We start from the raw sequence: 26036 nt of genomic DNA, 5'->3' as shown, positions 1-26036 counted from the left end.
CAGTTAACTGTAAGCCACTGAGTAACTGCGCAATCCAGTGTGGCTTTGGATTTCTTAAGACTCCAGAATAATTAACTATATATGGTTCAGAGACCTAGCCTTCAAAGTAAAAAGAACCAAGTGCTCCCAGGTATCACCATACAAATTTCCTAAATAGGTTAACAAAGAAAGGGCACAACACAAGCAAAATAACTATAGATTATGCTTCAGCTTGAGTATGATCATGCCTCCATTAAAAATCCTTTAAAACCATGAAAACATGTTCTAAAGTATAGAACAAAAATGTATTTTATTTCTGTAAATCCATTTTGTATTTTTAATAGCTCAAAAAGATGATTCACTGACGGTGGTATTATCCAGGAAATCGAAAGCACAGAAAAATCATATCCCTGCATCAGACATAATAGGAAATGGCACAGGCTACTATCTAAGCCCTAAATCTAGTTAGTATACACATCATTCATAAAATTATGTATTTTTCTTCAAACATAAATCTTGGAGGTTGCATTCTCATGACTTCTAGGAAACCAATACCAAAAATAACCATCTCCTGTGAATAGTTAACAGGTCAAAAAAGTAGAGGCATATTCACTTCTATTAGTAATTATTACTTAGTTCAATTACTACTTTCAAAGGGTAAAACATACAATCCAACTATTTCTCTTAAAGCAATTTAACAGCAGCTGTTCAGTATCATCCCCAGGAGCTAGTGGGAACAGTTACCTTGGTATACTATGTTAAAGTACAATTTTGTCACAGAACCTCAGCAAACCCTAAACTCATGATTCCCAGCCAAAGACCATTTGAGTAAATGGATGTAGAATATAAATTCTGCATAATCACAGAGATGCAGCAGTAAGACTTTAAATGAAAGAAAAATGTCAAATACTTCAAATAATAGAACTGGTATACAGTAAGGTATTTTACTGTTGGTATATCACTCCAGTCTTGATTGCTAAAATAAGTAATTCATTCCCCACATTTAATTTTAACTGGAAACCATTCTGGAATGACACTGATCTATGGAATTGTGCCATATCCAAAATTTGGGTATTAAGAGTTCATATCTTCATTTGATGAATAATTTATAGTACTGTGCTGATTTAATACATTATTCACTACCTAGTGTTTCTCTTAATTATTTGAACTGTGTTAACCCAGCATCTTTAGTTTAAGACTTAATAGAGACACCTGAATTTTGATTACAAAATGGGTATGAAATACCATAGAGTACTTTAAGTTTCTAATGATCTATTAGAATATATTAGTTTTATGGTATTTCAGATTTGTGGCTTATTCACCCATATTTCTCTATCTCTACTTGATTTTCATATTTGTACCACCTGTTTTTTAATATTCTTTCAAAATATATAATAAAATTTTTTTAAAAAACCATTCTAACCTCCTTCCTTTTAACTATGGCTAATGGAAACAATACAAGTTCATAAATCAAGAACATATCTGAGTTCAAACAATATAGCAAGCTCTGGTTAATATGAAATAAAGCAAGAAACTCTCAAGTCCCTTCAGAGTTGCCCATGAAAGAAGGAGCATGCAAGTCAAGAGCTCACTACAACGTGTTCTTATGATGTTGAATTATGGAATATGGTTCTGTTTAAATTAGCTTAGAGTAGCTAACTTAAGCCCCTGATAAAGCAGTGAAATATCAGTCTTAGCCACTTCCATGTGCAGCTGCAGAATACTACCCCTGCCAAAAATAACATTCACAGCTTTGGAAAATCAGCAGCATTATCGGCAAATCATCAGCACATGCTATATTCATTCCTCCTCCTTTGGCTTTAATAGACACCTCCTAAGAACAAGTAACTTTAAAAGACAAGATACTCTTCACCAAGTATTAATATCATAGCAATAATCACATTATAGATGAATTGGTTAGGCTATATTAACATCACAGGAGCCTAGCACAAGGCACAATAATATTGCATGAATTACAAATTTAACAATGACATCATGGCGCACATGACATCACTTGACTCCTTGCTGCCCCAACATGCCCATGGTTGGCAGCCTTACATTTTAAAATGGAAACACGGTGACACTGTGAAAAACACACCTCAAAAACTTTCCTAGCTTGAAAACAGATCACTATCTAATCTTCAGGGAGACAAGGAGCAAAGCATAGATAAACATTTAAGTTCTTGCCCAATATTTTAAAGAAAGAGAACAGAAAAAGAGGAAACAGTAAAACCAATTTTGTTTCCAGTCATAGCAACTGGTGAGCTCTCTTCAATGGTCTGATCAACCTATCATACATCTCATTTCTATTCTAGCTGCATCATTTTTGCATCCATGCATATGAAATAGGTTATTACTTATTGTAAGTTCTAAGGACCTGTTGTATTCTAATTACTTGCTAATTAGGTCCTTGATTGTTTTATTTTTAAATACACTCCATGATTCAAAACAGCACATTTTACAGGCATGCCATTTTGCTGTTGGCCCCTCAACTTCCATTCAATTTTTAGCAACCAGACTGCCCAGTATAATGTTGCAAAGATACTTAAAAGCACTGACCTAAAAGTTTGCTGATACCCTGTTCAAATTAAGAAATAATTCTTTTGCCTATAATGGGATGGTTACATTTTCTATCCCACCTTCTTAGAAAACTTTCCAATGTTACTAGACCCAGTTCCTCAAATACAGTATTTATTTGGCCTCTCATTATTTTTGAAATTCTCATTTCAACTGTTACCCATCGGCTGCATTTGTATATTACCTACAGCCTAAACGCAGAAACAACCCATTAGGCTCATGGATGAGCCAACAATTTATTACAGTCCAAGACCTGTGATACACATTAGACTATAAGCCTAACAGGACAAAACAATTAACATAAAAAGCAAAAAAAGAAGATGATGATGACCAGTTCCACCTGTGTTATCTTGCTCAAATATATAGGGTAGCTGGCTATAGGCAGAAGAACTGACTCTTCCTCCAAGTAAACTGTAGCAATGTGTGTTAATACAGAACTTCACAGGCATGACAGAACCTCCACCCAGGAGCAGCTTGATCCATATCAGGACCACACAAAAGAACAATAGCCTCTCGCCTGCTATATTGGCTCAAATGTATAAAACCTGTACAAGAAGACAACAATATGCAGAATCAGATGTGCACACTGTATGAATAAACACTGAAATATATATTAAGGCCTTTTCCTCAACAATATTGTGCCGTCCTAAGAAAGTCCCTGCCTTCTAAAACCTAAAGTTGAAGAAGTTATGCCAACAACCTGCTACTTCAATACAAGTGAAAAAACCCTTGGCAGCGTCCATGCAGGGACTCTGATATTTAAGTCAGTAACTTTCAAGTTATCACCAAGAACTTCCTGCAGGACGAGAGTTAAACAGGTCCAAGGAAAAGGGTCTGCAGCAACTGTAACTTTCTTCCAGCGCCAACCTTCCTTCAGAGAAATCAAGGATCAGATGATGCAGCTTCCACATTCTCTACAAAGGTAACTAACAAGAGAAATGTGCACCAGGGTGACTGCATAGGAAATGTGTATCATCTGCAGCAGCGGGTAGGGGCATATATATGAATACATAATTCTCAACCATTTAAGATGACCACATCTTATGGCAGTTAATTTCATAGTTTAATTATAGGCAGTGTGAAGTACCTCTTTTTATCAGTAGCCCTTTTATAGATAAAAACAGCTCAACTGTAAAAGCATCAGGTCCTAGTATTGTGAGAATGAAAGGTGTGGAGAGCACATGCATTTAACAATCTCTCCTCCGCCCCCCAATCCTTTTATTAGCTTTGTTTTCTCAGGAGGAGCTACTGGTGCAATGCTATCTGTAATTATTTGATGCCATCCTAACTTGCAAGCAAGCCCTCTTTTCCATGATAGGTCAAAATAAATGCAACTGTAGTTTTATCGTCCAACTGAATTTCTTGTGCCAGAATATCATGTTCATTTATTTTCAAATGGTTCAATACTTAACAATACATTTAATCTATATTTTCCATCAACCAGCACTTAATGGCTCACTTCTACTCCAGAATTTTAGGTCTTGCAATGATTGCCTGATAATTCAAGATCCAAACAGCTGCATTATAACAATACTTATTCTACATTTGATTAAAAAACTGGGAATTCTTTAGAACTTTGCTTTGGTTCAGTCCAAATGCATGCTTGCAAATACAGATTATAAAAGCTTTCAAGAGGGCAGTACTGTGTTTTCTTGCTACTGACATCATGGTGATCACCTTCAGGGTGTCATAGTGTTTTGGCCTTAGAGCACTTAAACTTGCTTTCAAATGGTTCAAAGCAAAGAGTGTTTGAATTCAGCTGTGAACAGCCTTGCCCTCAAATATCCAGCTATTTTATTTCCTTCACTTGCCAATAAAACAACAGCCAAGATTGCATTCCAATGAATTGTGTACTGCTATCTTAGCTTACCCGATCGGGAACCTAAGCATTCTGCCTGAACTGTTTTTAATTAAAAAGAGAAAAATCAATTAATGTGGAGAAAAAATTTACAGAATACTAGAACTTCTGGGACTTTTAAGCCAACCCCTCATATCTCTCTCTATAATCCATCCTTACATCACTGTCTCCACTTCTTCACTATTCCAAAAACCTATTTTGTCAGTTGCTCCCCAGACAAAAAAGAGGCACCATTAAATTCAACAAGGTTGGTGGGCATGGGCCAGGCCTTCTCGGTGGGGGCCCCTACACTTGAAATACCTTACTCGTAGAAGTAAGAGTGGCCCCCCTCCCTGTTTTTATTTAGGAGGCAAATAAAAACAGTGTTATTGCAGGTGTCTCTTCTGTATTTGATTTTTATTTGTTTTGATACTATTATTTTAGCTGTGCTGTATTGCTGGTTGTGTTGTTCCTAGCTGAGGTGGCGGCTTATAAATATAGTAAAGAAATAGTCTTCCAGGCCATGCCACCAGTCCATGCACTTTAACGCAGATTGTTATCAAACCTTTCATGGCATCTAAAGTTTGATCTGAACCCAAACTTCCTAGAACCCTACAACTATTTCCTTCTTCACAGATAAGACAGGGCTCTCCTCAGGACATTCACATTCAGCAGAAGAATAAAACAGAATGCAACTGCTTTTGCCCGTGCTGATTTCATGTTCCTTTTGCCTCTTCCTCACTTCCTTCCCTCTCCTTCTAAATTAAGATCAGCTCCTCAGGACAGGAACACACATGTGATTAGCAGCAGTTGCAAAATGTCCAACGTATATTGACAGTGTTGTACCATTTTCACTATCACAAACACTTCGGCATAGGTTCATTTTGAAACACTAACCCAGGGTTTTTCAACCAGGGTTCTGTGGCACCCTCAGGTTCCGCGAGAGGTCCCTAAGGGTTCCCTGGGAAATCAAAATTTATTTCAAAAAATATTTCAAATTTGGGCAACTTCACATTAAAGAGGTCAGTTTCAGTCTTTATTTTTAGTTTAAGAACTGTGTCAATGCATGTATCCAGGCCTATTCTTGAAAGGAATATAATAATTTTGTAACTTCTGGCCTATATTGAAGCCTGAATGTGCAGGGGTTCTCCGAGGCCTGGAAAATATTTCAAGGGCTCCTCCAGGGTCAAAAGGTTGAGAAAGGCTGCACTAACGCGGTAACGTCCCAGCCATCCACCCCATCCCTAACTCACTGTTTTTCCTACTAGCTTCTCCCACAGACCCAGCCCCTGATAGCTCCATTCTAGCAGAAGAGAATATCCGTAGCTCAGGGTTGCAGGGGGCGGATCCTGGGGCTCTCAGAGAGCTCCAACCCCGCCCCCCACCTCTCCACCTCTTACCAGCCTGTCCTGCAGACCCGACCCTTGCATGCCCAGCTGGAGCCTCACTTCCCTTCCAAGAAGTCTGCCAGGAGACTTACAGTAATCGCAACCCCCTATGTGGCTTATACCGAACCTGTCGGGCGCAAGGCGCTGAACAAAAACTGTGGCGCTCCGAAGACCGCGCTACAGATTCAGCATCGGGGAGGTTTCAGAGTGGTTGTTGTTGTTGTTGTTATCATTATTGTTTTGCAGTGCCTGGCCTATGTGTAAAACTAACAGGAGTTACGAAAACACACTGATGCCCCACGAACTCGCTCAACCACCCAGGACGTTGGTTCCTTTGCAAGAAGCACCACCAAACCGGGGTGTGTGCGGGAGAGGGACCTTCGCCGGCTCGCCAACCTCCACCCACAGAGGTCGGCCCTCGGACCACCCCCCTGAAGGCCGCGGGAGGGCCCCGAGGAGGGCGCTGCCCGCGCCCCTCTCCCACCGCCACGTACGGCGACGGGGGCCGAGGCGGGCACCGCCACGGCCAGGGGCCAAGCCGTGGGGAGAAGGGCGCGGGGCCCGGCCCGGCCCGGCCGTCCGGCCCGCCCCCTCCCTCCCTCCCTGCCTGCCTGCCTGCGGGCCCCCGCACCTTGTCCATCAGCTTCCAGCACTTCTCGACCATCTTCTTGTCCACGGCGCCGGGCTGGTGCGGGCCGAGGTGGTGGTGGTGCGGCTGGAAGGCGTCCTTCATGAGCCCGATCAGGCCCCCGGGGCCCTTCTTCGCCGGGGCCGCCATGGGGGGGAGGCGGCGGCGACACCCCCGCCGGGACCGCGAGCGGGCTGAGGGAGCGCGAGCGGCCGAGGCGTGTCCCTTCCCTTCCCTTCCCTTCCCGTCCCGTCCCGCGGGCCGCGGCTCCCCGGCTCGGGCAGCGGCTGGGCAGGGAAGCGGCTCCACGAGCGCCGGGGACGCGCCCGACTGACGAAGAAAGGGGAAGTGGGGAGGGGGAGCAGGGCAGGAAGAGCAGCGGCGCATGCGCGCGGGCGCGAGCCTCTCCGGGCGGAGCCTCCTGATTGGCTGGGCGGACGGAGAGTGGGGGGAGGGCGACGACGGGAGGAGAGCCGGAGAGGAAGAAAGCGGGGCGCTGCGCGAGCCTCCTTGAGGGCGGCGCGCTCCCATTGGTTGCCCAGAACGCCCCCTCCGGCGAGAAAGCCGGTCCTGATTGGGCAGACCCTTCGAGAACTGCCCTCCTGAGGTAAGCCGCTTTCTGATTGGTCTGTGCGGGGTAGGGGCGGGGCGCGCCACTTTTTTCTTTCTCTTCGCGTACCAGCGTGGGTTGGCAATGGTAGGAAGGAAGAAGCTGGTTCAGACAGCTCTAGACCGGCCGTGCCGGCCCGTCTATTACTTTTTCGATAGGACACCCGAGAAGCCGACACTCCCGTTCCTGGTACTTGTCCGGGCGGGACAAGCGCACCAGTCCCCGCTGTGGCCGCGCCCACCCGGCGTCTGATTAGCCTAGCCTCGCCTCCCCGTGTGTCTTTAAATGTCTGGTTCGCCGTGCAGGCCACTGCGCATGCTCCTTGAGAGGCGAGACGGAGACATGCGCAGTACTGAGAAATGGCGCTCAGAATGGCATGATGAGGTTGGGCATCCAGGATTTCTGTATCAGCGACTGCAGAATTGAGCAACCGGTATATGGAAGTGCAGTTATGCAACTTCCTGTCCTAATGAATAGTTGAATCACTGCGAGTCTATGAAAATTTTATAATGACAGGAATGGATTTTTTCTTGTTTTGTGTTTGGCTTCAATCCTGAACCAGCTAGCTGGAACTTGATGGAGGACAGAGAAGATGCGGTGTGGCTTGGTTTCCCTTTCTCAGATCAGCCTCCTTCCGCCTACGTCTTCAGACCAACTCCCACAATCCCCAGCGAGCGTGGCTTTTGGACCCCTGACTGGGAGAGCTGCTTGAAACTCATTCTTTGCAAATTTAGGCAAATCTGGAGTCACAGTTTCTTTGGACAAGGAAACAGGCCCAGGGAAAATGTGGAAGTGACTGATAAAAACAGAAGTTGGGCAACAAAAACAAAGGCCGTCGGGAGAGGTTCACTGGCCTTCTTTCTGACAGCTAAGAGGAAGTGATCCAAGGGAAGATCTTGTGCAGAGACGGTCCTGCGCACAGAAGGTGGGGAAAGAGCAGCTCTGTGCAAAAGGAAGAACTGCCCCCTTTGCTCGAAGGCTCAAGGGACAGGGTTGGTTTTTCTCCTGAAGTCCTCTGCGACTTCTCAAGATTCGATGTAAAAACAAGGAAGCAAGAGAACATTGGTGAACTCCCATGTCTCCTGTTGATGAAGTGGGTTAAAACACCAGTGGAAAGTATGTTACAGAACTGTCTCCCCAGAATGGACCCCTTTGAGGGAGTCCTTTTCGGCAGTGGAGCCATGTGGCGTCTCTCCTACAACTCAAAGTGTTTGAAAACCATGTTGGAAGGTCAACAGAGCAGTGTTTCTCAACCTCAGCAACTTTAAGAAGGGTGGACTTCAACTCCCAGAATCCCCCAGCCAGCATGGTGGCTGGGGGATTCTGGAAGTTGAAGTCCACCCTTCTTAAAGTTGTTGAGGTTGAGCAGTTCTGCAATAGAGGAAGGAATCCTAAAGCGCCATCAGGATATCCTGCTTTATTGTTCGCCTACATCCACTGCTCCTTGCTGGATGCAATCATGGCTGGTGTGTGGGTACGGGCAGATGCTACGGCCTGTCCTGAAGGTCAGGAATTGGTGCTGGGGGGACAGAACCTGCCCCCTTGAGCACCCGTGAACAACTTCCACTAAACCCCTTCAGCAGCTCACTGGCACTGATTGCCTGCTCCAAGAGGCAGCCGAGTAAAGATAACTGTTTAGAAGTCCTAAGTGAAATCTCTTGAGTTCAGCCTGGTGATTTCACAGATGCATCCATGTAGCTTTCTTGGTTTAAAAAAAAATACTGAATTTCTCAGCCTAGTTTACAGCCTGAGGATTTCCTAGTGGTCTTCCCTCCAAGTCCTAGCAGATTTGGCTCTGCTGAGGTTCCGGGATCAGCCAAAGCAGGCTAGGTGCGGCACCCTGCTATGAGGTGTCATTGTGTCGGTCCCTTTATTAGGACCGACACAATGACACCAAAGTGTGTGCAACTTTTCAACATGGTGGGCAGAAAATTGGAAGAAGCAGAGGGTGAGGAAGCAAGTGCAAAAATTAGGCTACGGCCGAGAAGTCTGAATCTGGTGCTGCTCTCTGGATTTAATTTGTTGCCTTTTTCTCCTCCCACCCCGCAAAAAAAAAAAGGTTTGGCCCAAATCTCAAAATCCTTTCTTTGCCGATCAGTGCAATGCTACTGTGCGGGCCTCTTTTTTTGCTAAGCTTTCCTCGGTCACTGTGGCAGCAAGGGAGGGCTGTTGCCAAGCAACACAGAAAAAAACACAGCTTGGATCCCAGGGATGGGCGTGCAAAAATCCAGGCACTTTTTCTGGCTCTTTGCACGCTGGCCGTGTCGACCTTCGCTGCAGCAAAGCACTTGCAATTTTATGGTGGAAAACCTGTTGCCACCTGCAAAGACTCGCTCGTTTTGCTACCAGGCGTGGAAAACTTCTGGGGCTGCTGCACCGGTTGAAGCCGCAGGGAGTGCAGAGTTGAATTCTTGCAGAAAATCGTTGCAGTGGCTTGGTCTTCAGTTCCGGTTTCCTTCCAAAGCCACACAAGGATGCCTCTGCCAAAGAAAGGAAAAGTGAAAAAAACAAGGAAGCAGAAGTCATCAGCTCTGGGTAAAGTTCGGTGCAGCCATGCAAACAACCTCAGATTTCCAGGCAGGCTTTTCTTCTTCGTATTCCTTTCACGAAAATACCTGCTTGGGTGCGTTTTGAAAGGCTTGTAATGTTGACTTTAACTAAACGCCAAATATAAGGACCTCAGGCCTTCGTGCCTATTTAGCACTTGCTCTCATTCTCCCCTGCTGTCCCTACAGGTGAGGAAAAACACCAAAAGGCAACGCTGGAGGCGGCAGACGCTCTTAAGCAGCACCTGGGTGAGGAAGCCTTGATAGTGTGCAAGGATGTCGGAAGCAGAGAGCAATCGAGGTTGCGTAGGCTCGGGTTGGGAGGACAATGTACAGACCTGTGTTGCTCTTCTGCACCAGCCTAACACCCCAGTAGGAAAGCACGCGCGGAACACACCAGTTCTCACCCAGCCTTTGGAAAGCCAAGTGCTGCCCATTCCCACACATACTGTACGCACAAGTTTTTCCCTGCCAGGTTATTCCAAGGGTTTGCCCGAAGCTGTGAAATCTCAGCTAGTTCTGAGTGCTTTAGCAGGCCAAGAGCAGTGAGGCTTGTGGTTGAAATAGGCTCAGCTCCACATACAACTAGCATCGTAATATTTGCAAGAAAGGCCCACCTTGTGTGCCCGGTCAAGCGGTTTGGGTGGTAAGGTGAGGAAAGGCTTCTGCCTGAGGCAGTGAAAGGTACAATGATCTGGAAGACTTAGCAGTGTGCAGATACGTCAGTCCTGGAAACCTTGAGTATGCACATCTATCTGCCATTCACAACCTGGGCAACTTTTAAGATGGGTGGACTTAAACTCCCAGAATTCCCCAGCCAAGATGTTGATGGACAACACAGTCTCGAGACACCATTATGTCATTTCTTTGCATCAGTGTTTCCCAAACTCAGTACAAGTAGACCGTGACTTTACAACCACAATTGGGACTGGAACTTCTGTTGCTAAACGAGGCAGTTGTTAATGGGTCACACCAAATTTTGCAACTTTTGTTGCCGCAGTCATTAAGCAAATCACCATGGTTGTTAAGCAAATCCGGCTTCCCCCATTGACTTTGCTTGTCGGAAGCTGGCTGGGAAAGTTGCAAATGATCATCATCAGAATGCTGCAACCGTCATACGTGTGAGGACCCATCGCACTTTTTAAAGTCACTTTTTTCAGCGCTGTTGTAACTTCAAACTGTTGCTAAATGAATGCATGCTAGCTGGGGTATTCTGGGAGTTGAACTCGGCACATCTTTAAGTTGGTGAGTTTGGGAAACGCTGATCTAAAGTGATTGTTTATACTTTTTCATCTATTCTGATGAGTATTACATAACTGAAAGTCTGCATGTTTCCATGGAAACAAAACACTGGTCAAATAAGATATACACCCCTTAATTTTTATGCATCATGCTGATAGAGGATTAATCATTTTTACTAAGAAACCAGAGACAGAAGATTTTTTTTAAAAAAGCCTTAGTTGAATAGTGAAATGGCTTTTGTGTCCTTTTGCCTTGCAGTTCTCCAGAGGGACATGGCCAAACAAGCAGCATCTGACAGGGAAGGACTCAGGCAGAGGCTGACAAAATTGGAGACAGAGCTGGAAGGAGCCCAGAAAGACAAAAAGGATATTTATGAAGGTTACTTTGGGAAGGCGGGTGGGACTGAACCCCTGGTCGTTGCTTGCAGGATCAATTCTTTCCTTCCAAAGAAATAGGGCTGGCTGCTTCCACGGCTGGATGGAAGATGCCTTGATAGGTTAGGTCTTTAATTCCTCTGGGGGATCCACGTGCATCAAAATGTTTAGGGAAGTTCTCCAAGTCAGGGATGCACATACACACGTCTCCTACCAGCAGTATAAAGAAGTATGTGAGGATTTTTCTGAGATTCAGAAGGACTTTTCTAAGGGAGTTCTTCAGTGCCAGTAATATCCTTTCATGTTGCAAGGGCTTGGGATATGTTCATTTTTAGTAAAGACGCTATAACCCATTTTCCACAGTCACACTATTGATGTGCACCTTTTCCATTTCTGCCCTCTTGAACTTCTGGTTTAGGGATTAGATTTATCCCCCACTATACCTCAGCTACCACCATCCTGTCCCTGCGTGTCACATTCTAAGAGAACCTTCAGCCTGGTACGTTCCAGATGGGGGGGTACACTGCAGATCTTCCATCGGCCCATTCCTGCTAGCTAGAGGCAGATTTTTGCTGATGGACGTTTATGATGTAGAGCAGGGTTCCTCAACCTTGGCAACTTGAAGATATGTGGACTTCAACTCCCAGAATTCCCCAGCCAGCATGCTGGCTGGGGAATTCTGGGAGTTGAAGTCCACATATCTTAGTTGCCACGGTTGAGAAACTCTGATGCAGAGAATCAATTTGTCTTTGGAAAACCCCATGCCTCTTCTCATTATGTGTTGTCACCCCAAAACAGTTGTAGAAAATAAGACTAGAGCAAAATTTCCTTCTGTAGGATGCTCAGCTCTTCTTCCCTACCCCATCTTGACTCCCACAACTTCTATGCCTTGTGACAGGAAGGGGCCTGTCTGTTTAGGCTACTTTACACTCTCAAGCATCATTCTTGGATGCTATAAAAATAGCATCTAGGAATCAAGGGATGGCTAAGGATTTAACCTCCTCCTCTCTGATGCCACTTCCATTTCTTCACTCCCCTTCAGAGATGATCCGTCAATATCAGCAGTTTCAGCGCCAGACTGATACCCGGATACAGCGTTTGGAAGCTGAGAAGCAGAATTTGCAGGAACAACTTGGTACTGTGCACACAAGTTCAGCCTTAGAGAGGGTTACCCTGATGGGCTGTAGCGATTCCAAGCCAATGGTGACTCCTGTTTAAGGACCAGGAGGAAAGTAATTAAATAGCTGCACCCTCTCTCTTGCACCTTCTTAGCATTATCAACAGCTGGAATTGGAATTTGCAGTTTCTCCCGGTGATTTTTTATATATAAACCAGTAGAATACTGACCATAACAAAGCAAAATTCCGGTTGTAAAATGTTTCCCTGCTGCAGAACACAGAATGTATTCCTGCGAAGCTCTTGTGACTTTTCTTCCGCATAGAACGGGATAACAAACAAGGCCACTCAGTGCATTTGTACTTGGGGAGAAGGCAAGGGAAAACCCTCCTGTGTAAGATCATAACGTGTCCTTCCCAGTTGGCATTACGAAGGTATTCTGGCCCTCTTTATTACAAAATGAAATTTGGAGATGAGCGTATCAGAATACAATGTCATCTGTGGGAATAAAGTCCAGGTTTTGCCGCATTTGAAAAATAAAGATGTTCTCGTGTCATATTCTGACTCTATGGGCTCAACCATGCCATTTTAAAAAAATTATGTATTTATTTGATTTCTAGGACACCCACTCACCAAGTCTTCTTGGCAACATTAGGGAAATGTTTTATCATTGCTGTTGTCTGCAAAATAGTTGAAGTTCCCATCTGGTCCCCAATCCTGGGATGCCCCAGGGGTCTCCCTTCCAAGTCCTGAATGTCTAAATGTCCTAGGGCAGGGTTTCTCAACCTTGGCCACTTGAAGATGGGTGGACTTCAACTCCCAGAATTCCCCAGCCAGCCATCTTCAAGTGGCCATGGTTGAGAGACCCTGCCCTAGGACAAGAATTCTTTTCCCAAGAATCCTGAGCTGTTCTTCACACTCCCTTCTCCTCTTCCTCCTTTCTGGGAAGTCTTTGGACTACCCTACTTCCAGCACTGGTCATGACCAAAGGTTCAGGGAAGATGGAGAGAGATTAGCATTCCCACAATTGCTGATATTAAAATATTCTTTCGGCTCAGCTGTCTTCCTCTTCCCTCATCTCACTCTCCGTCCCCCCCACCCCCACCCCATTTGTGCTTGGCAGCTGCCTGCCAGAAAAACCTGCAGCGGAGCGAGGAGGACAGAGCAAAGATCTTGGAGGAGAAGGACAAGGCTGTGGCTGCGATGCAGCAGAAGGTTGAGAAGATGGAGACGGAGTATGAGAGAATCCTGCATGTGAGCCGGGGATGGGAAGGACATCGATTCCGGTCTAGCCAAGACCGTAGGGGAGGAGAGAAATTTTTCAGCATTGGTCATGACCGAAGATTCAGGGAAGAGGGGGAGAGATTAGCATTCCCCCAGCTGCTGATGTTAAAATATGCTAGAGGCTCTACGTACTTCTGTGGGTTACGGGTTATTCTCAGGCATGACTGATAGTCAAAACTATTGGGCGATGTTCTTCGTATCCCATCACCCTATTCAAGCAGGGAAGTGCAACATTTCCTTCCGTCACTTTGCACGTATATTTAGTCCAACCAATTCCTCCTCCTCCTCCTCCTCCCCACAAAACCTCCCAAGGCATTTTTAAAGGGGGAGGTTCTCAGGTAACACAATTGCAGATCTGCCACCACAGCTGACCCTCCCCTCCCTTTGCCCTTTGGACATCCAGCCAGGGACCACATCCTGTCTCTGAGCATTAATATCCTGATGCCCTCCCTGCTTTTTCTTCCTTTCATCAGGAGAGCCTGGATCAGGTGCTTTCCAAGCTACAATCCGCCAAGCTTGGCTGGGAGACAGAGGCTACCCTCCTCCACACTGAATATAAGAATCTGCTGAAGGAGTTTGGACTTAACCCGCTGGAGATCTGAAGAAGCATTCAGCAGAGCTAAGGTCTGTCTCCTTACCCTCACTGGGGTTTCATCTTGCCACAGACATTAGAATGTGGAGACAATAATCAGCATTGCTCAGCAGCAGCGCCCACTGCGTTAAAACACAGTGTTTATTTGGGTTGATTTAGTGTCATGTGTGAAGCCGGTCACTGTGACTTGCAACAAACCACTATTAAAACAAGCCATCTCTTGGTGTGATTTGTGAATCCAAACAGTTGAGTCTTTAAGTGTATGAAAAATACCTTCCATTATTAACAAACTCTTTCCTTATGCAGCTGAAATCAAGAAGGAAAGAAGTTCCAGATCAGGCAGTCCTATAATCTCTTTCAATTTTCTGTTTGAGAACACATTAATTCCCATTTAACATAGCTGATAATTCTATATCTCCCAGAACAGAAGATGCTTTGCCTCTCCAATCAGAAAAAGATCTCAGAGAGGGAAATCTGAGATTGGAAGCCCCTCCCTCACCTTCTGCCAACCTCCACAGTCTGTTTTATGCAAAATGATCAGTTGATTGTCAGAAAAAGCTGAAAGGAGGTATGGCGCTTGATTTCATTGTTTCCAATAAGGAGGAATATTTGATGGGGGGAAATGGAGTCAGAACGAAGTAGTAAACACTCTTCATTTACATTCTCCTGGTAGGAATCACATGGGATGGAGCACGGTATCAGTTTCAGGCCTGCTATATTAGCTGCCCTTCCACAAAACTCAATGGATGAGGGCCATCCTTGTATTGCAATATTTCCAGCCTCTTCATTTTTAAAAAAAAAATTACCCAGAGGAACTCCCACACGATGGCCTGACTCATGTATTCCATCTCTGATCATGCTCTGCTTTGAATCTTTGGCCCGCTTGCCAAGTTCTGCAGGAATCATTTGGAGTGCCGAGGCAGACTGACACGTGAGGCAAGAGAGGGATTGGAAAAGTTGGCCTGGGGAGGTGAGGTCAACTTGCAGTGCTGGAAATTTGTGCAAAGATGCTCACTTTTTCCACAGAGACCCAGGAGCAATCAGGGTGCACTCTAGAATGCCTGGCTGAACCCATCGTGGTCCTGTGTGAAACAAACAGAAGATAGCTCCTGTTTTAACAGATTATCCCCCAGAGGAGGAAATGTAACATTGAACATCCCACTTGGGTGGTATGACCCCCACATGCAAGAGGAGATGTGGTGCTGGGGAAAGCCAAGTCATTGAGTTCACAGGAAGCTGAGACTGGCTAGGACTTCTTACCTCTCTGGTGAAGGTCCATGGAGTAGGGTCAGGTTGGCCCGGTGGGGCTGCATTGCTAGAGATCTGACAGTGATAAGGTGTCAAAGCGGGACACCATTTTTCCTGAAGGATGCTGGGAGAAGTAGAACCATGTGTGGTCAGAAAGCTTGATGGGGAGTCTTCATCATCATAGAAAACTAAAGGAGATACTCCGACCTGGAATCAGTGAATCAATCAATAAATTCCTAATACACACCAGGCTTTTTAAAAATCATAAGAATGTCATGGGGTGGAGTCATATCTAACCCATCTTGAGTACCCAGCCCTTTCATAAATACACTATCAGCGTGCATCGTTTTTGTACCAGTTTACATGTCTGTCTCCAGAGAAACCTACTAAATTGTAGTTTAATGGAAAATGATGAGATTTCTCTTGGCTTTCCCTGCCTCCCACTCTGAATGTGTAGCTTCATGGGAGAAATGCTACTATTAAAGTATATTGCTTATAGACAATATATGCATAAAGAATCCCAAAGTGGTTCCTGTGTGTTGTTATCTCAGCCTTCTTATCTTTCTGCGTGAAGCTGACAAAAGAGAAGAGTTTTGTACCTTATCATAGAACTTGCTTCCTTCTGAGTCAATGACCAACAGAGTCACTCGTTGGTGGTCAGCACGGATCCTCGACACCACCTCCTGGTGGTCGAGGTCTTCAACAATCTCGCCATTCACGGCCAGGAGGCAGTCGCCTTCTCTCATCCCTGCCTTCTCAGCTGGTAGCCCAGCATCCACCTCTCTCAGAAATTGGGCTGCAAGTCAAAGATAGGAAAGACAGAACAGCCTATGCATGAAATTATTCCAGCCAATACTTCCAGGCCCTAGATTTGGAATTTCTCCAGGACAAAGTTCTGACCCTCTTTTCCAGACCTGTTCTTGATTTGGCCTTTGCCCCTTCTGCCTAGAAGTTAGTAGAAATGTCTGCCCCCATCCCCACCTGACGGGCGTGCTTTTTCTCACAAAGCAGCCAGAAGTATTTGGAACCATAAGCAGAGCTTTGCTTGAGGGAAGGGATACAGCCCCCTCCACTTCTGGCGTAGTCTAAATTTGGCTTTCCCAGTCTGGTGACTCCAAGTCTGCTGGATACAGCTCCAAGCTCCCAGCCTGTATGGATGTTTGGCCACATGGCTGGGGTGTAGGGAGCAACCCCAGGTAGCTGAGGGATGTAGGTTGGGAAAGGTTACCCTGTGGTCCTCCCACCCAACTGTGAGAGGAAATGCGCTTGATTCTCACTTCTCTGGGGAGCAGAATAGCTGGTAAGCAATGATGTTGAGCAGGCAGAGCAGAAGGGAGAAAGGTTGAACATCTTCTCCACAGTGCCCCAAGGTCACCTGCTTTGTATTTTAAGGAGACACTATAATGGAGCCTGCAGTTGGGACACCTCACCCCTCTTCCCAGAGCTAGATCTTTCTTCTTTCATCAAGAATCCATATCCATCTTCCTCTCGCATCATCTGGAGCTTCCTCACTTGGAACGGAACCCAGGAGGCATCAGCCAGAGCAGCTGTAACTTTAACGCCGCACTGCCGGTAAGCCTCTTCCGACCGGCTGCCAATCACCAGGAGTCCCATGGGGCTGCTGCTCTGTTTGAGCTGAATCCGAATTGAGCCCAAAAGCAGCAAGGGAGAGAAAAGACGATGGTCATCAAACATCCTATTTGGCACACTGTGGAGGACAGTTCCAGACAAGGTTGGGAAATTACTTCGCCACAAAGGGAAAAGGGGCTGCGTATAAATCAGGATGGCAAGGATAGAGTTCTGGGAGGGAAGGATCACTCTTTATTCCAGAAGTGTTGTCCTTTGCAGACCTTTGTCCACTCAGGACAGAAGGAATTACCCCCTTCTTTCTCTGGTGCAGAGAAAACAAGAAAGCAGAAGGATTTATGGAGTGGGAAGACCCATATGGCCCACAATATGTACAGCGTGATCCCCATCTCTTGGGGGGAGACTTGGTTGGGCACTGAGCTATGAGCCTTCCTTTGCTAGAAAGTTCCAACCTCAATCGCAGAGGCAGGATGGGATGGAACGTGACAGCCTGGCAATTAATGGATCAATGACTCTTAAAGTATGTAACGTTCCTAGAACCTTTTGGTTGAGTTGTGCAATAGTCCAATTCTTAACACTGACGCCGTTGAGCTCCACCAGCCAGGAACCATGCAGCACACCTGCTTTATGAGCTGGCCCATCCTGCAGCACAGAGAGTTGGAATATGCCGGTCACACCTGAACAGAAGGACCACAGCATCAGGAGAAAGCCTTCTGAAGGAAAAGAATTTAGGCCCTAGGAAAAAAAATAGCATTCCCAGGTTGCTTCTTCCCTCTAACGGCAGACCTGGCCCCAGCCACCCTCCCATTCCTCCAGAACTGAATTCTTTAGTGGAACAGAAGAAAAAGTTGCAGAAATGTGAACAAAGGCTTACCCTTGTCCACGCTGTGACTGGGGTCAGACTGTACTTTGTGTTAAGTCCTGGTTTACTCCAGTTTGCTTTCTTGAGCAAGCCACAATTGGCTGGATTTACTCAACACACTGAGACCAATAAGTCATGTTTTGCAGCCTACAAAGACTGGCCTTTATTGCTGATTCCCCACCTTGCTGTTCAGTATATTCCAGGCAGCTAATACAAGGAAACCAGCCACGCTGGGCCTTAGCATAAGGTGCGAACCCAGCTATAGAATTAACCACTGTAAAAACCCTTCCTCTCTCTAAGGACTTTAGAGAACTTTTTACAAACATTCTAATCCCTAGAAGTCTCTAAGGGAGAACTACCAGGAATGCTGACCAACTACGATGCCTAGGATTCTGGCAGGGGGAAGTTGTGGCCAATTATTTATCTGCAGGGCTGCCTTTTTCTGCCCCAGAGTAAAGGACATAACCCCCCACCCCTTTCATGGGAAAAAAAAACCCAGCCAGATAGGCAGCTGACCATTGGCACTAGTTTGGGTCCCGTACCAGGGTGCCTGGCCAGTTTAGCTTAGGTGCAGAACCAGCCATTCCAAGGGAGAGGAATGTCAGGGCAGGTCTTGTCCCAGCACGTCCCTGTTGAGATGCCTCATCCTGTCTCATGTGATCCATTGCATCAGTTAGAAGTGAGCCTATTTTCTGGCTGTAATACCTCCATTCTCTTTCCTTTCCTCTCTGGTCATGCCCCTTGCGTGATATGCGTGTCAAATGTGAATCTAGGCAGCCGAAGCAGGCATGGCAAAATAAGCCAACTCAGCCAAAGAATTCTGGCTCTCTCCATGGCAGAATCTTTCTAGTTAAAAGTGCAAACCATCAGCACAGAGAGAGACGAGCAGAGGTTACTCCTGCATCTACCTTCTGGAGCTGACGTGTTGAAGCCGAAGCTGTTGGGGCCTTTGGAAATGCAGCACAGGCGCGGCCTGCTGTAACTGGACAAGAGCTGGTCAAGATCCCGGTTGAGGGCTTTGGCTACTTCATAGGCGTTCCCTTCCAGAACAGTGAGCAAGACTTGCTTCGCGCTGCTCTTGATCTTCCAAATCACCTGGAAATGAGAAAGAGAGAGATCTGGAAAGGGGACAGCAAATGTCCAGAAGTCTGAGAGCCTGCTCCAACATTGGATCCCAGCGTGGACGCCATCTAGATCAGCGTTTCTCAGCCTTAGCAAGTTTAAGATGTGTGGACTTCAACTCTCAGAATTCCCCAGCCAGCCATGCATGGCTGGCTGGGGAATTCTGAGAGTTGAAGTCCACACATCTTAAAGTTGCCAAGGTTGAGAAACTCTGATCTAGATGGATGAAGTTGACTAGAGAACTACTCTAAGCCTCTCTGATATGCAATTACTGGGAGAACAGGAACTTCAAATGGACCATCACTTAGAGTTTTGATGCACTGAGTTGGGCTTGGAAATACAGCAGATGCATTAAACAAGAGTTTAGTCACTTGGCCCTATCGGCAATCCAAAGAGGTATTAGTCAGACAAGAGCTTATAATTTATCTCTTACCAACGTACTTTTAGCTACCCAGTTTTAATGTTCAATCTCTTGTCTGCTTTTAGCTGGGTTGAGCACTAAAGTGGGTGGGTAGATGGGAGACCAGTTTAATACACAGAATAAAACAAACCAGGTAATTGCCTACTAGATACACACCGTTTCTGATCAACTGTGAAAAACAGAAACCTTCATGTAGCACAATCTGGGAGGGGTGCATTTGTGAGACTTGTTTAGCCTTGGAAATTTGTGCCCTGGAGGGGCACTCAAAATACCCAGGTCAAGCAGGCCAAGTCGTCAAAACCTTACCCGAAGATATTCCATGCCTTCAATATTAACACCGTTGACCTCGAGGATCCTGTCTCCAACCCGGAGGCCTCTGCGGTAGGCCAGCCCTCCCGGCGTCACCTTCTGAACCATGGGGCTCTTCCCTCCAGCCTCCTGGCGCAGCCAGAATCCCAAGTTCTCACTACCTTCTTTCTTCAGGAAGCAGAAGCGTAGCTGGGAAGCCTGTTCTGGTTCTGAGGAGGACAAAAGTCCAGGAAACCCTGCATTTAGTCACTTTTAGAAGGCATCCCGGGCCTTCCTTGCTCTCCAACTCAGCCAGGGTGCAAGGAGATCTAACCCCTGTGCCTTCCTGCCCCCTTGCCTTGTGTTAAGGCAAGGATGGACGGTGTTTCCCCCAGGAGACGGTGACAACAAGCTGACTCAACAGAACTGAGGAGGGCCAAGTGTTTCAAACCCCCCCCCTTTATCTCTGGGAATAACAAAGAGGGGTGTCGAAGGTAGGTGCGTTAAGCAAGGGCAGGATATGGAGCTATGCTTGGAATGAATCTATTTAAAAGAAAACCACGGGGTCAGAAATTCGTATTGCATGAATGAGTCTTGGGAGTATGTGGAGGGCTGCAGAAGTCAGCTGGGACCACGTGCAGGTCACCAACCACAGGTCTTCCGTGCCTGCTAGGAGCATCCTATGTGGCAGCCAACCATGATCTTTGGGCGTTCAGGAATAGGTAGGGTAGGTTCATCCTATGGCCAAGCCAGCAAGCTGTGCTTTTTTTTACCAGCATTTGGAGGGTCAAAGCAGCCAAAGAGTGAAGAGGGACAGGTGCTTAAAGAAATGGACCTTCTCAACACGAGCTACGGAGTGACAAGCCAAAGTACTGGCTGTTCCTGCAGAGAAACAAGGGGAGACCTCTTTTCAGAATGGATGGTCTGGGAGGGAGGGTGCCTTTGCCCTGGGAAGACTGAATATGGAGGGAGAGGGTAGGCTGAGCGAAAGGACTCCAAGATCTGTAAATCATGCAGAGACATGGTGGGAAGGCAATCTGTAAGCAGGGCCATCTGCTGTGTCTTCCTTAATATTGACGGAAGGAGCCAGTCATGTCTGCTCCAGACAACGCAAGGAGATATGCCCCCATCCCAGAACAATGACTCATGCAGAACCCCAGTGGCTGCCTCTTTGGTAGATGGGCTCTCCTGAATTCAGGAGGAAGCCAAGCAGTTGAACACATCTCTCATTGCACACTAACAATGCGTTGCCTTGACCCCTGTCTTGTAGCATGCTCATAACTTTGTTGTGGCATTTACAAAGAACTCGGAATGATGCTTAGCCAAACCCTTGTTGGGAGTGGACATAGCGGGGAGGAAGAAGCGTCACCTTGCAGAAGACAGTTCTCCGATGGAAAAGAATGGGCAACTCACTTGCCAAACAGCCTCAGGAGAATACAAGCCCTTCCTTTACCACCCACAAGCTGCCACAGCCAGCCCTCCTGCTGTTACCAGAATCCTCTGCCAGGGATAAAGCGGGATTATCGATTCCTTCTTTTGGGTTAAATTCAAATTTCCTGCAAGAGAGCAAGGAGAGGAGGCATCACAAAGGTTGAGAAGCAAGGGTGTTCACAGGATGTGGTCATAAAGTCAAGATGGTGGCCACAACAGTGCCTTCAAAGCTCCACCTGTTGCCCATGCGACACACGTAACAAACAAGCCGACCTTTGACCACACCCTCGTGGCCACCATCTTGACATTTCCTGACCATAGCCTGCGGACGCTCCTGCTGATAAGCCACCCAAAGTTCCTGCTAACAGATAGCCCCACCAAAGCTGCCAGTCAGATTCCAGCCTGCATTAGACGTGTTTTCTCATTTCTTTGATCCTTATGACTCCTTGCTGGGGTCCAGGAACCGGTCCTTGGTCCTGGAGCTTGTAACCAGGAGCTTAACCATCCACCCATCCCATCAACTTGTGTGTGCAAACTGGCCTGTATGCCTGGTTGTGTGGAATTGCAGGTGGGGGAGAAAGAAAAGTCACGTCTGCTGGTTTTCCCTGTGCCCCTCGCCTCCAGCTTGGCACTTACATGGTTGCCTCTGTGGTGTCCCGGAGCCCTGTAAAAGCAAGGACTGCGAGTGAGCCAAGGCTGTCTCATGCAAACACAGACCCTCCCCCCCAGCTCAAAGTCCCCAGTATCCCTTCCCTGATTTGGGGCAGATATCTTCATTTTACTTCGGAAGGGGATTCCAAAATCCTCCTGCAGCTTTCAGAACTATCCTGCAGTCTTACCCCTTCTTACTTTGGGGGGTCATGCGTCAGAATCACTGGTTGGGTGTGCACATGATGAACCATCAGGCAGCTTGGTTGGGGTTAAGGCTTACTGAGATGTGTGATCCAGGCTGCAATAGAGAGCCAGTTTGGTCTAGTGGTTAAGGCTCTGGGCTAGAAACCAGGAAGCTGTGAGTTCTAGTCCCGCCTTGGGCATGAAAGCCGGCTGGGTGACCTTGGGTGGGTCCCTCTGTCTCAGCCCAACCCATCTCACAGGGTTGTCATTGTGGGGAAAATAGGAGGAGGAAGGAGCATTAGGTATGTTCGCCACCTTGAGGTACTTATAACAATAATACAGGCGGGATAGAAAATAAACAAACAAACAAATAAATAGTTTGTTTAGTAGACCATGGCTAAAACCAACTGTACCTTCGAAGACGATGGGTAAGCCCAGCTATTTATTTGTTTGTTTGTTTGTTTGTTTATTAAATTTATGTCACCGCCCATCTCCCCCAGTGGCGGACTCTGGGTGGTTTACAATAAAATAACACTAAAAACATAGCCCTCTAAATTACCATTAAGATATAAATAAAATAAATGAAGCTATGATTCATTTGTGAAATTAGAGGAAGGCTTGATTCATAGTTCTGTTCCTTCCACCCTTAACAGGGAGGGGAACTGCCTTCTGCACGTCTGCTGTATGTCCTTGCAGGCCCCTGGCATCTCCAAAGGGCTTACAGGCCTGGGACAAGCCAGAATTGTGGCGGGGCTGAGAAGCATGGCGCCTGCATCGCATGCGTGCAGCATCCCCACCTCCAGTCAACACATCTGGAGGACAGCAGTCTGGTCCAGAGTCCAACACTTCCCAAGGCTGTCAGCCAAAAGCCACAGCGCAGCAGTTTCATCTTTTCCTCCTTGACCAGTTGTGGACAGAACATGCCAAGAGTGAAGAGGTGAAGGGTACGAAGGGGAAATAAGGTGGCTAGGGTTACTTTGGGCGTAATGCATCCCAAGCTGTTGTCCCGATTAGAGAATTTTTTTCTGCTACTATTGCAGAAAGATTTTTTGCTCCCCACCCACGAGGTTGTGAAAAAGGACCCAGGAGCCGGGCTGCTGAAGAAGAGATGACTCCCCAGTTTCTCCCATTCAGGGTCCTCTTTGCTAAACCCGATCTTGCTTTCTGGGAGAGTGAAAAGCAAGCCCTCCTCCTGTTCGGTTAGGGAGGCAGGAGGAAGGACAAGCCAGCAAACCAACAGGTCCAAGGCTGTAGGAAGTACATTTTCTACCGTTTCCAACTTTGATTTTGTTTGGCAAAGTTACAAATCCAAGTTCCCACGATCAGAACCAAGTCTAAAGATCAAGACCTCAAGGCTCTTCACGTTCCTGTTATTCTTGAGGTTCAGGCAGCAACAATAGGCTCGGATCCATCCTAAAGAGCACATCTTCACACAAGGGTCCAAGCAACCCCATGTTTAATGCCGGTCTGTTTCTAGAATCAGCTTTCAGAGCTGCCAAATGGGCAGGAACAGTCAGTGTCAACGACTGCAGGAGTCACCCGGGAAGCAATGAGGTTTAAGTAGCTGAACAAGGTTCTCCTCAAGGTCTCTAGATAGTCATCTCTTCCTCCACCCTGTTAAGCAAAGCAAAACTAGGTGGAGGTTTGACTGAAAGCAGGAAATTTATTACTGGATTTAATTTATGCAAAGCCTTTCTAGCAACAACTCCTATGCCATTAACAGCAGCAGCACAGGGAGGAGGGGAGCAGGGGAAAATCTATGGTCCGGCTTGGCTTGGCTTGGCTTGGGGTTCAACGATGGGGGATGCTCCAGCAATTAAACTTCTACCTTCCGGCAACTTCCCAAAACACAGGAGTTCTGCTGGGGGTAAATGCTGGCAGACTCTCTTCGGAACTTCTACCGCTTCTGATTTAAAGCTCTCTCAGAAGAATGGGTGGTTTTAAAACCTGCTCAACATCATCTTGCAAGAAGTGTTTGATTAGAAATGGTTACGAATGCCTTCAAGTCGCACCTCTATTTCCAGTCGGGTGACAAATCCAGACACTTTCGAACCCAGAGAGACACAGCAACCTAATGTGAGAGGAAGACCTGCATTCCTAGGGAACCTCTGGAGAGGATCATGGGGGTCCCTCACGGGCACCACTTGGTAACCCTCACCCTCCTGCAGATCCTTCACCTTCCGCTCAAGAAATCAAACCCTGCAACTTAGGGGTGCTCTCAACAGCCCCGTCCCAGACCACTTACCCTTTTTCTCCTTCATGTCTGCTCCCACTATGAAGTCCAAGGTCCAGCGTGAGGTGGCAGCTTAACCTGAGACGTTTAATATTTAAACAGCACAAGAGACTTTTTCTCAGCGTTGCTTCCCTCTCCCCTGGAGTCAAGCAGGGTGTGGAAAACAGCTTTTTCATTCCTGCAAGGGAAGAGTGGCCAGGGGCAGCAGTCGGGGTTCTGGCGAAGGGACCTGCGAGGGGTTGGCATGCCGAGTGAGCAGTGAAGAAAGTGCAAATTGCACATCCTGAAAAAGCCCTGCTCTGGTTTGTTTGCTTTTGCATTATCCATCTGACAAATGGACGTCACCAGGTTTGTGTGAGCATGTTTTCATGTTTTTCAAAGACGTGATTAATGAGGGTGAGAAATAAAAGCTATGAATAATATTCTCAGGCCGAATCTTTGACGCAGGAAAAAAAATGATTCTAGAACGAGCTGTGCAAACCTCCTTCTTCTGTTCTTTGGCAATTGTTTGGGTTTTTGCAAGGGAACATGGTTCATCCTTCCATTTAGGTATTTTTTAAACAATCTGCAGGGGGGGATTAGTGCGTTTAAATAATGCAACAAAATTGAATTATAATGTAAAACATTAGCTGGAAGTTTGTTTTAATAGGCTTTGTTCCAACCAGAAAATAGGTACTCCTTGCTACTTCTCTGGAGTTGTGTGCACTTGCATTTATGAGCAAAACTGGAACCAGTGTGAAAGGATGGCGACAATCCCACACCATCCCACACCAGACTCTCACCTTGCTTGTCCCTGGTAGTTGGCATTTCAAGATAGAGTGCCTCTCGACTGGCAGGCTCTGTGCAAACTTCAGAGCTCAGAGACCTCAAGGCTCAGCCTCTCAAAACGTATTTGCAAAACGCTTTGCAGCTCAATCCCTCCATAGAACGAGGTTAATGCATTCTGCATGAAACAGAACTTCCTTAGTTAAGAAAGATCTGTTTCACGCAGAATGCATTAACTTCATTCTACAGTCCTTCCAACCCTCACCCTGAGCAGCTAGGTTCCAACTACATAGTTATATCAAATGCATATAGGTTTATTATTACTATTACTATCATTATTATTATTATTATTATTATTATTATTATTTTCCTGATTGTAGAAACATGATGCATAGGTACTGGAAGTGCTAAATTGAAACAAAGTGCTTTTAGTTTTCTTGAGGCACATAGCAGAACAATTCCCACCCCAGTGATCAGTCAGCCCTTTTTCATCACTGCTTCTGTCCCCATTGGTGTGATTCAAGGCTGGAAATCCAGCTGAGATGAATAACAAGATCATACCATATATCATTTCATATCACATATCATCTCCCATTATCATTCCTCTGCATTCTTCCAAGAGAATCCAGCCAATCATCCATGGGGGGAAAAGATGCATAGAGGAAAACTTTGCATAGAAAAAGCTGAAAGGACCGCTCCCCCACAACAAAAGAAAATGGCAGGGTTATAGGCCACCAAATCCCACATGCTGCTAGTCCTCACTGATACGACAAAACCATTCATCTCTTTCAGTCTGGATATGGTGCAACATCCATCCTGCTAAGTGTGAGAATTTTAGTAAATGGGAGCAAAGTCACTGTGTGATGAAGAGTAAGATGTGAGGTATTTTGTACGTGGCACCGATGGAAGGAGTGAGAGGGAAAGGAGGCCACATGAAATGTTGGAGCATAGAGAGAATAACAGCATCTCTCTTTGCACTGCAGGCACAGGAAAGCTTGGGTCAGCGTCAACTCTTGTCGCCACCCCCATCAAAGAAAGCACGTAAAAATACCTCCATTATCTCTAGTGCGTT

The 26036-nt window shown here is 46.3% G+C and overlaps 3 protein-coding genes across 4 annotated transcripts in view; 1 reads left to right on the top strand and 2 right to left on the bottom strand.

The window, feature by feature from the left end:
* Window positions 1–6618, bottom strand: part of CBL (Cbl proto-oncogene) — a 33099-nt gene extending 26481 nt beyond the window's left edge. The window contains exon 1 of the mRNA XM_063311457.1: window positions 6413–6618. Within this exon, the coding sequence (XP_063167527.1) occupies window positions 6413–6559 (147 nt within the window). The 5' untranslated portion in view covers window positions 6560–6618. The remainder of the gene's footprint in view (window positions 1–6412) is intronic.
* Window positions 6619–9072: 2454 nt separating this feature from the next.
* Window positions 9073–14284, top strand: DRC12 (dynein regulatory complex subunit 12 homolog). The gene is made up of 6 exons (XM_063311268.1): window positions 9073–9554; window positions 9755–9814; window positions 11066–11185; window positions 12224–12316; window positions 13421–13551; window positions 14055–14284. Exons 1-6 carry the CDS (start codon window positions 9494–9496, stop codon window positions 14181–14183), a joined length of 594 nt encoding a protein of 197 aa, XP_063167338.1. The 5' UTR covers window positions 9073–9493; the 3' UTR covers window positions 14184–14284.
* Window positions 14285–14861: 577 nt separating this feature from the next.
* Window positions 14862–26036, bottom strand: part of NHERF4 (NHERF family PDZ scaffold protein 4) — a 284353-nt gene continuing 273178 nt past the window's right edge. Inside the window, exons 1-10 of one of the 2 annotated variants that reach the window (XM_063311263.1) lie at window positions 24212–24381; window positions 21769–21796; window positions 21193–21257; window positions 19720–19931; window positions 18779–18965; window positions 17549–17685; window positions 16852–17056; window positions 16021–16217; window positions 15434–15628; window positions 14862–15255 (exon numbers count right to left, since the gene is read on the bottom strand). In XM_063311263.1, the coding sequence (XP_063167333.1) occupies window positions 15226–15255; window positions 15434–15628; window positions 16021–16217; window positions 16852–17056; window positions 17549–17685; window positions 18779–18965; window positions 19720–19931; window positions 21193–21257; window positions 21769–21796; window positions 24212–24227 (1272 nt within the window). In that variant the 5' untranslated portion in view covers window positions 24228–24381 and the 3' untranslated portion in view covers window positions 14862–15225. Of the gene's footprint in view, window positions 15256–15433; window positions 15629–16020; window positions 16218–16851; window positions 17057–17548; window positions 17686–18778; window positions 18966–19719; window positions 19932–21192; window positions 21258–21768; window positions 21797–24211; window positions 24382–26036 lie in introns of those variants that run through there. The other variant, XM_063311264.1, reaches the window with a different exon arrangement.

Source organism: Candoia aspera, chromosome 9 (assembly GCF_035149785.1).
Source record: "Candoia aspera isolate rCanAsp1 chromosome 9, rCanAsp1.hap2, whole genome shotgun sequence".
NCBI lineage: Eukaryota > Metazoa > Chordata > Lepidosauria > Squamata > Boidae > Candoia > Candoia aspera.
This window is presented reverse-complemented; position numbering and strand designations above follow the sequence as displayed.

Excerpts from the sequence above, each read along its gene's own strand:
- DRC12 (XM_063311268.1), top strand. The coding sequence starts at position 9,494 with ATGCCTCTGCCAAAGAAAGGAAAAGTGAAAAAAACAAGGAAGCAGAAG. Across the intron at positions 9,815-11,065 it reads CGCTCTTAAGCAGCACCTGG|TTCTCCAGAGGGACATGGCC; the intron begins GTGAGGAAGCCT and ends TTTGCCTTGCAG. Across the intron at positions 12,317-13,420 it reads GAATTTGCAGGAACAACTTG|CTGCCTGCCAGAAAAACCTG; the intron begins GTACTGTGCACA and ends TGTGCTTGGCAG.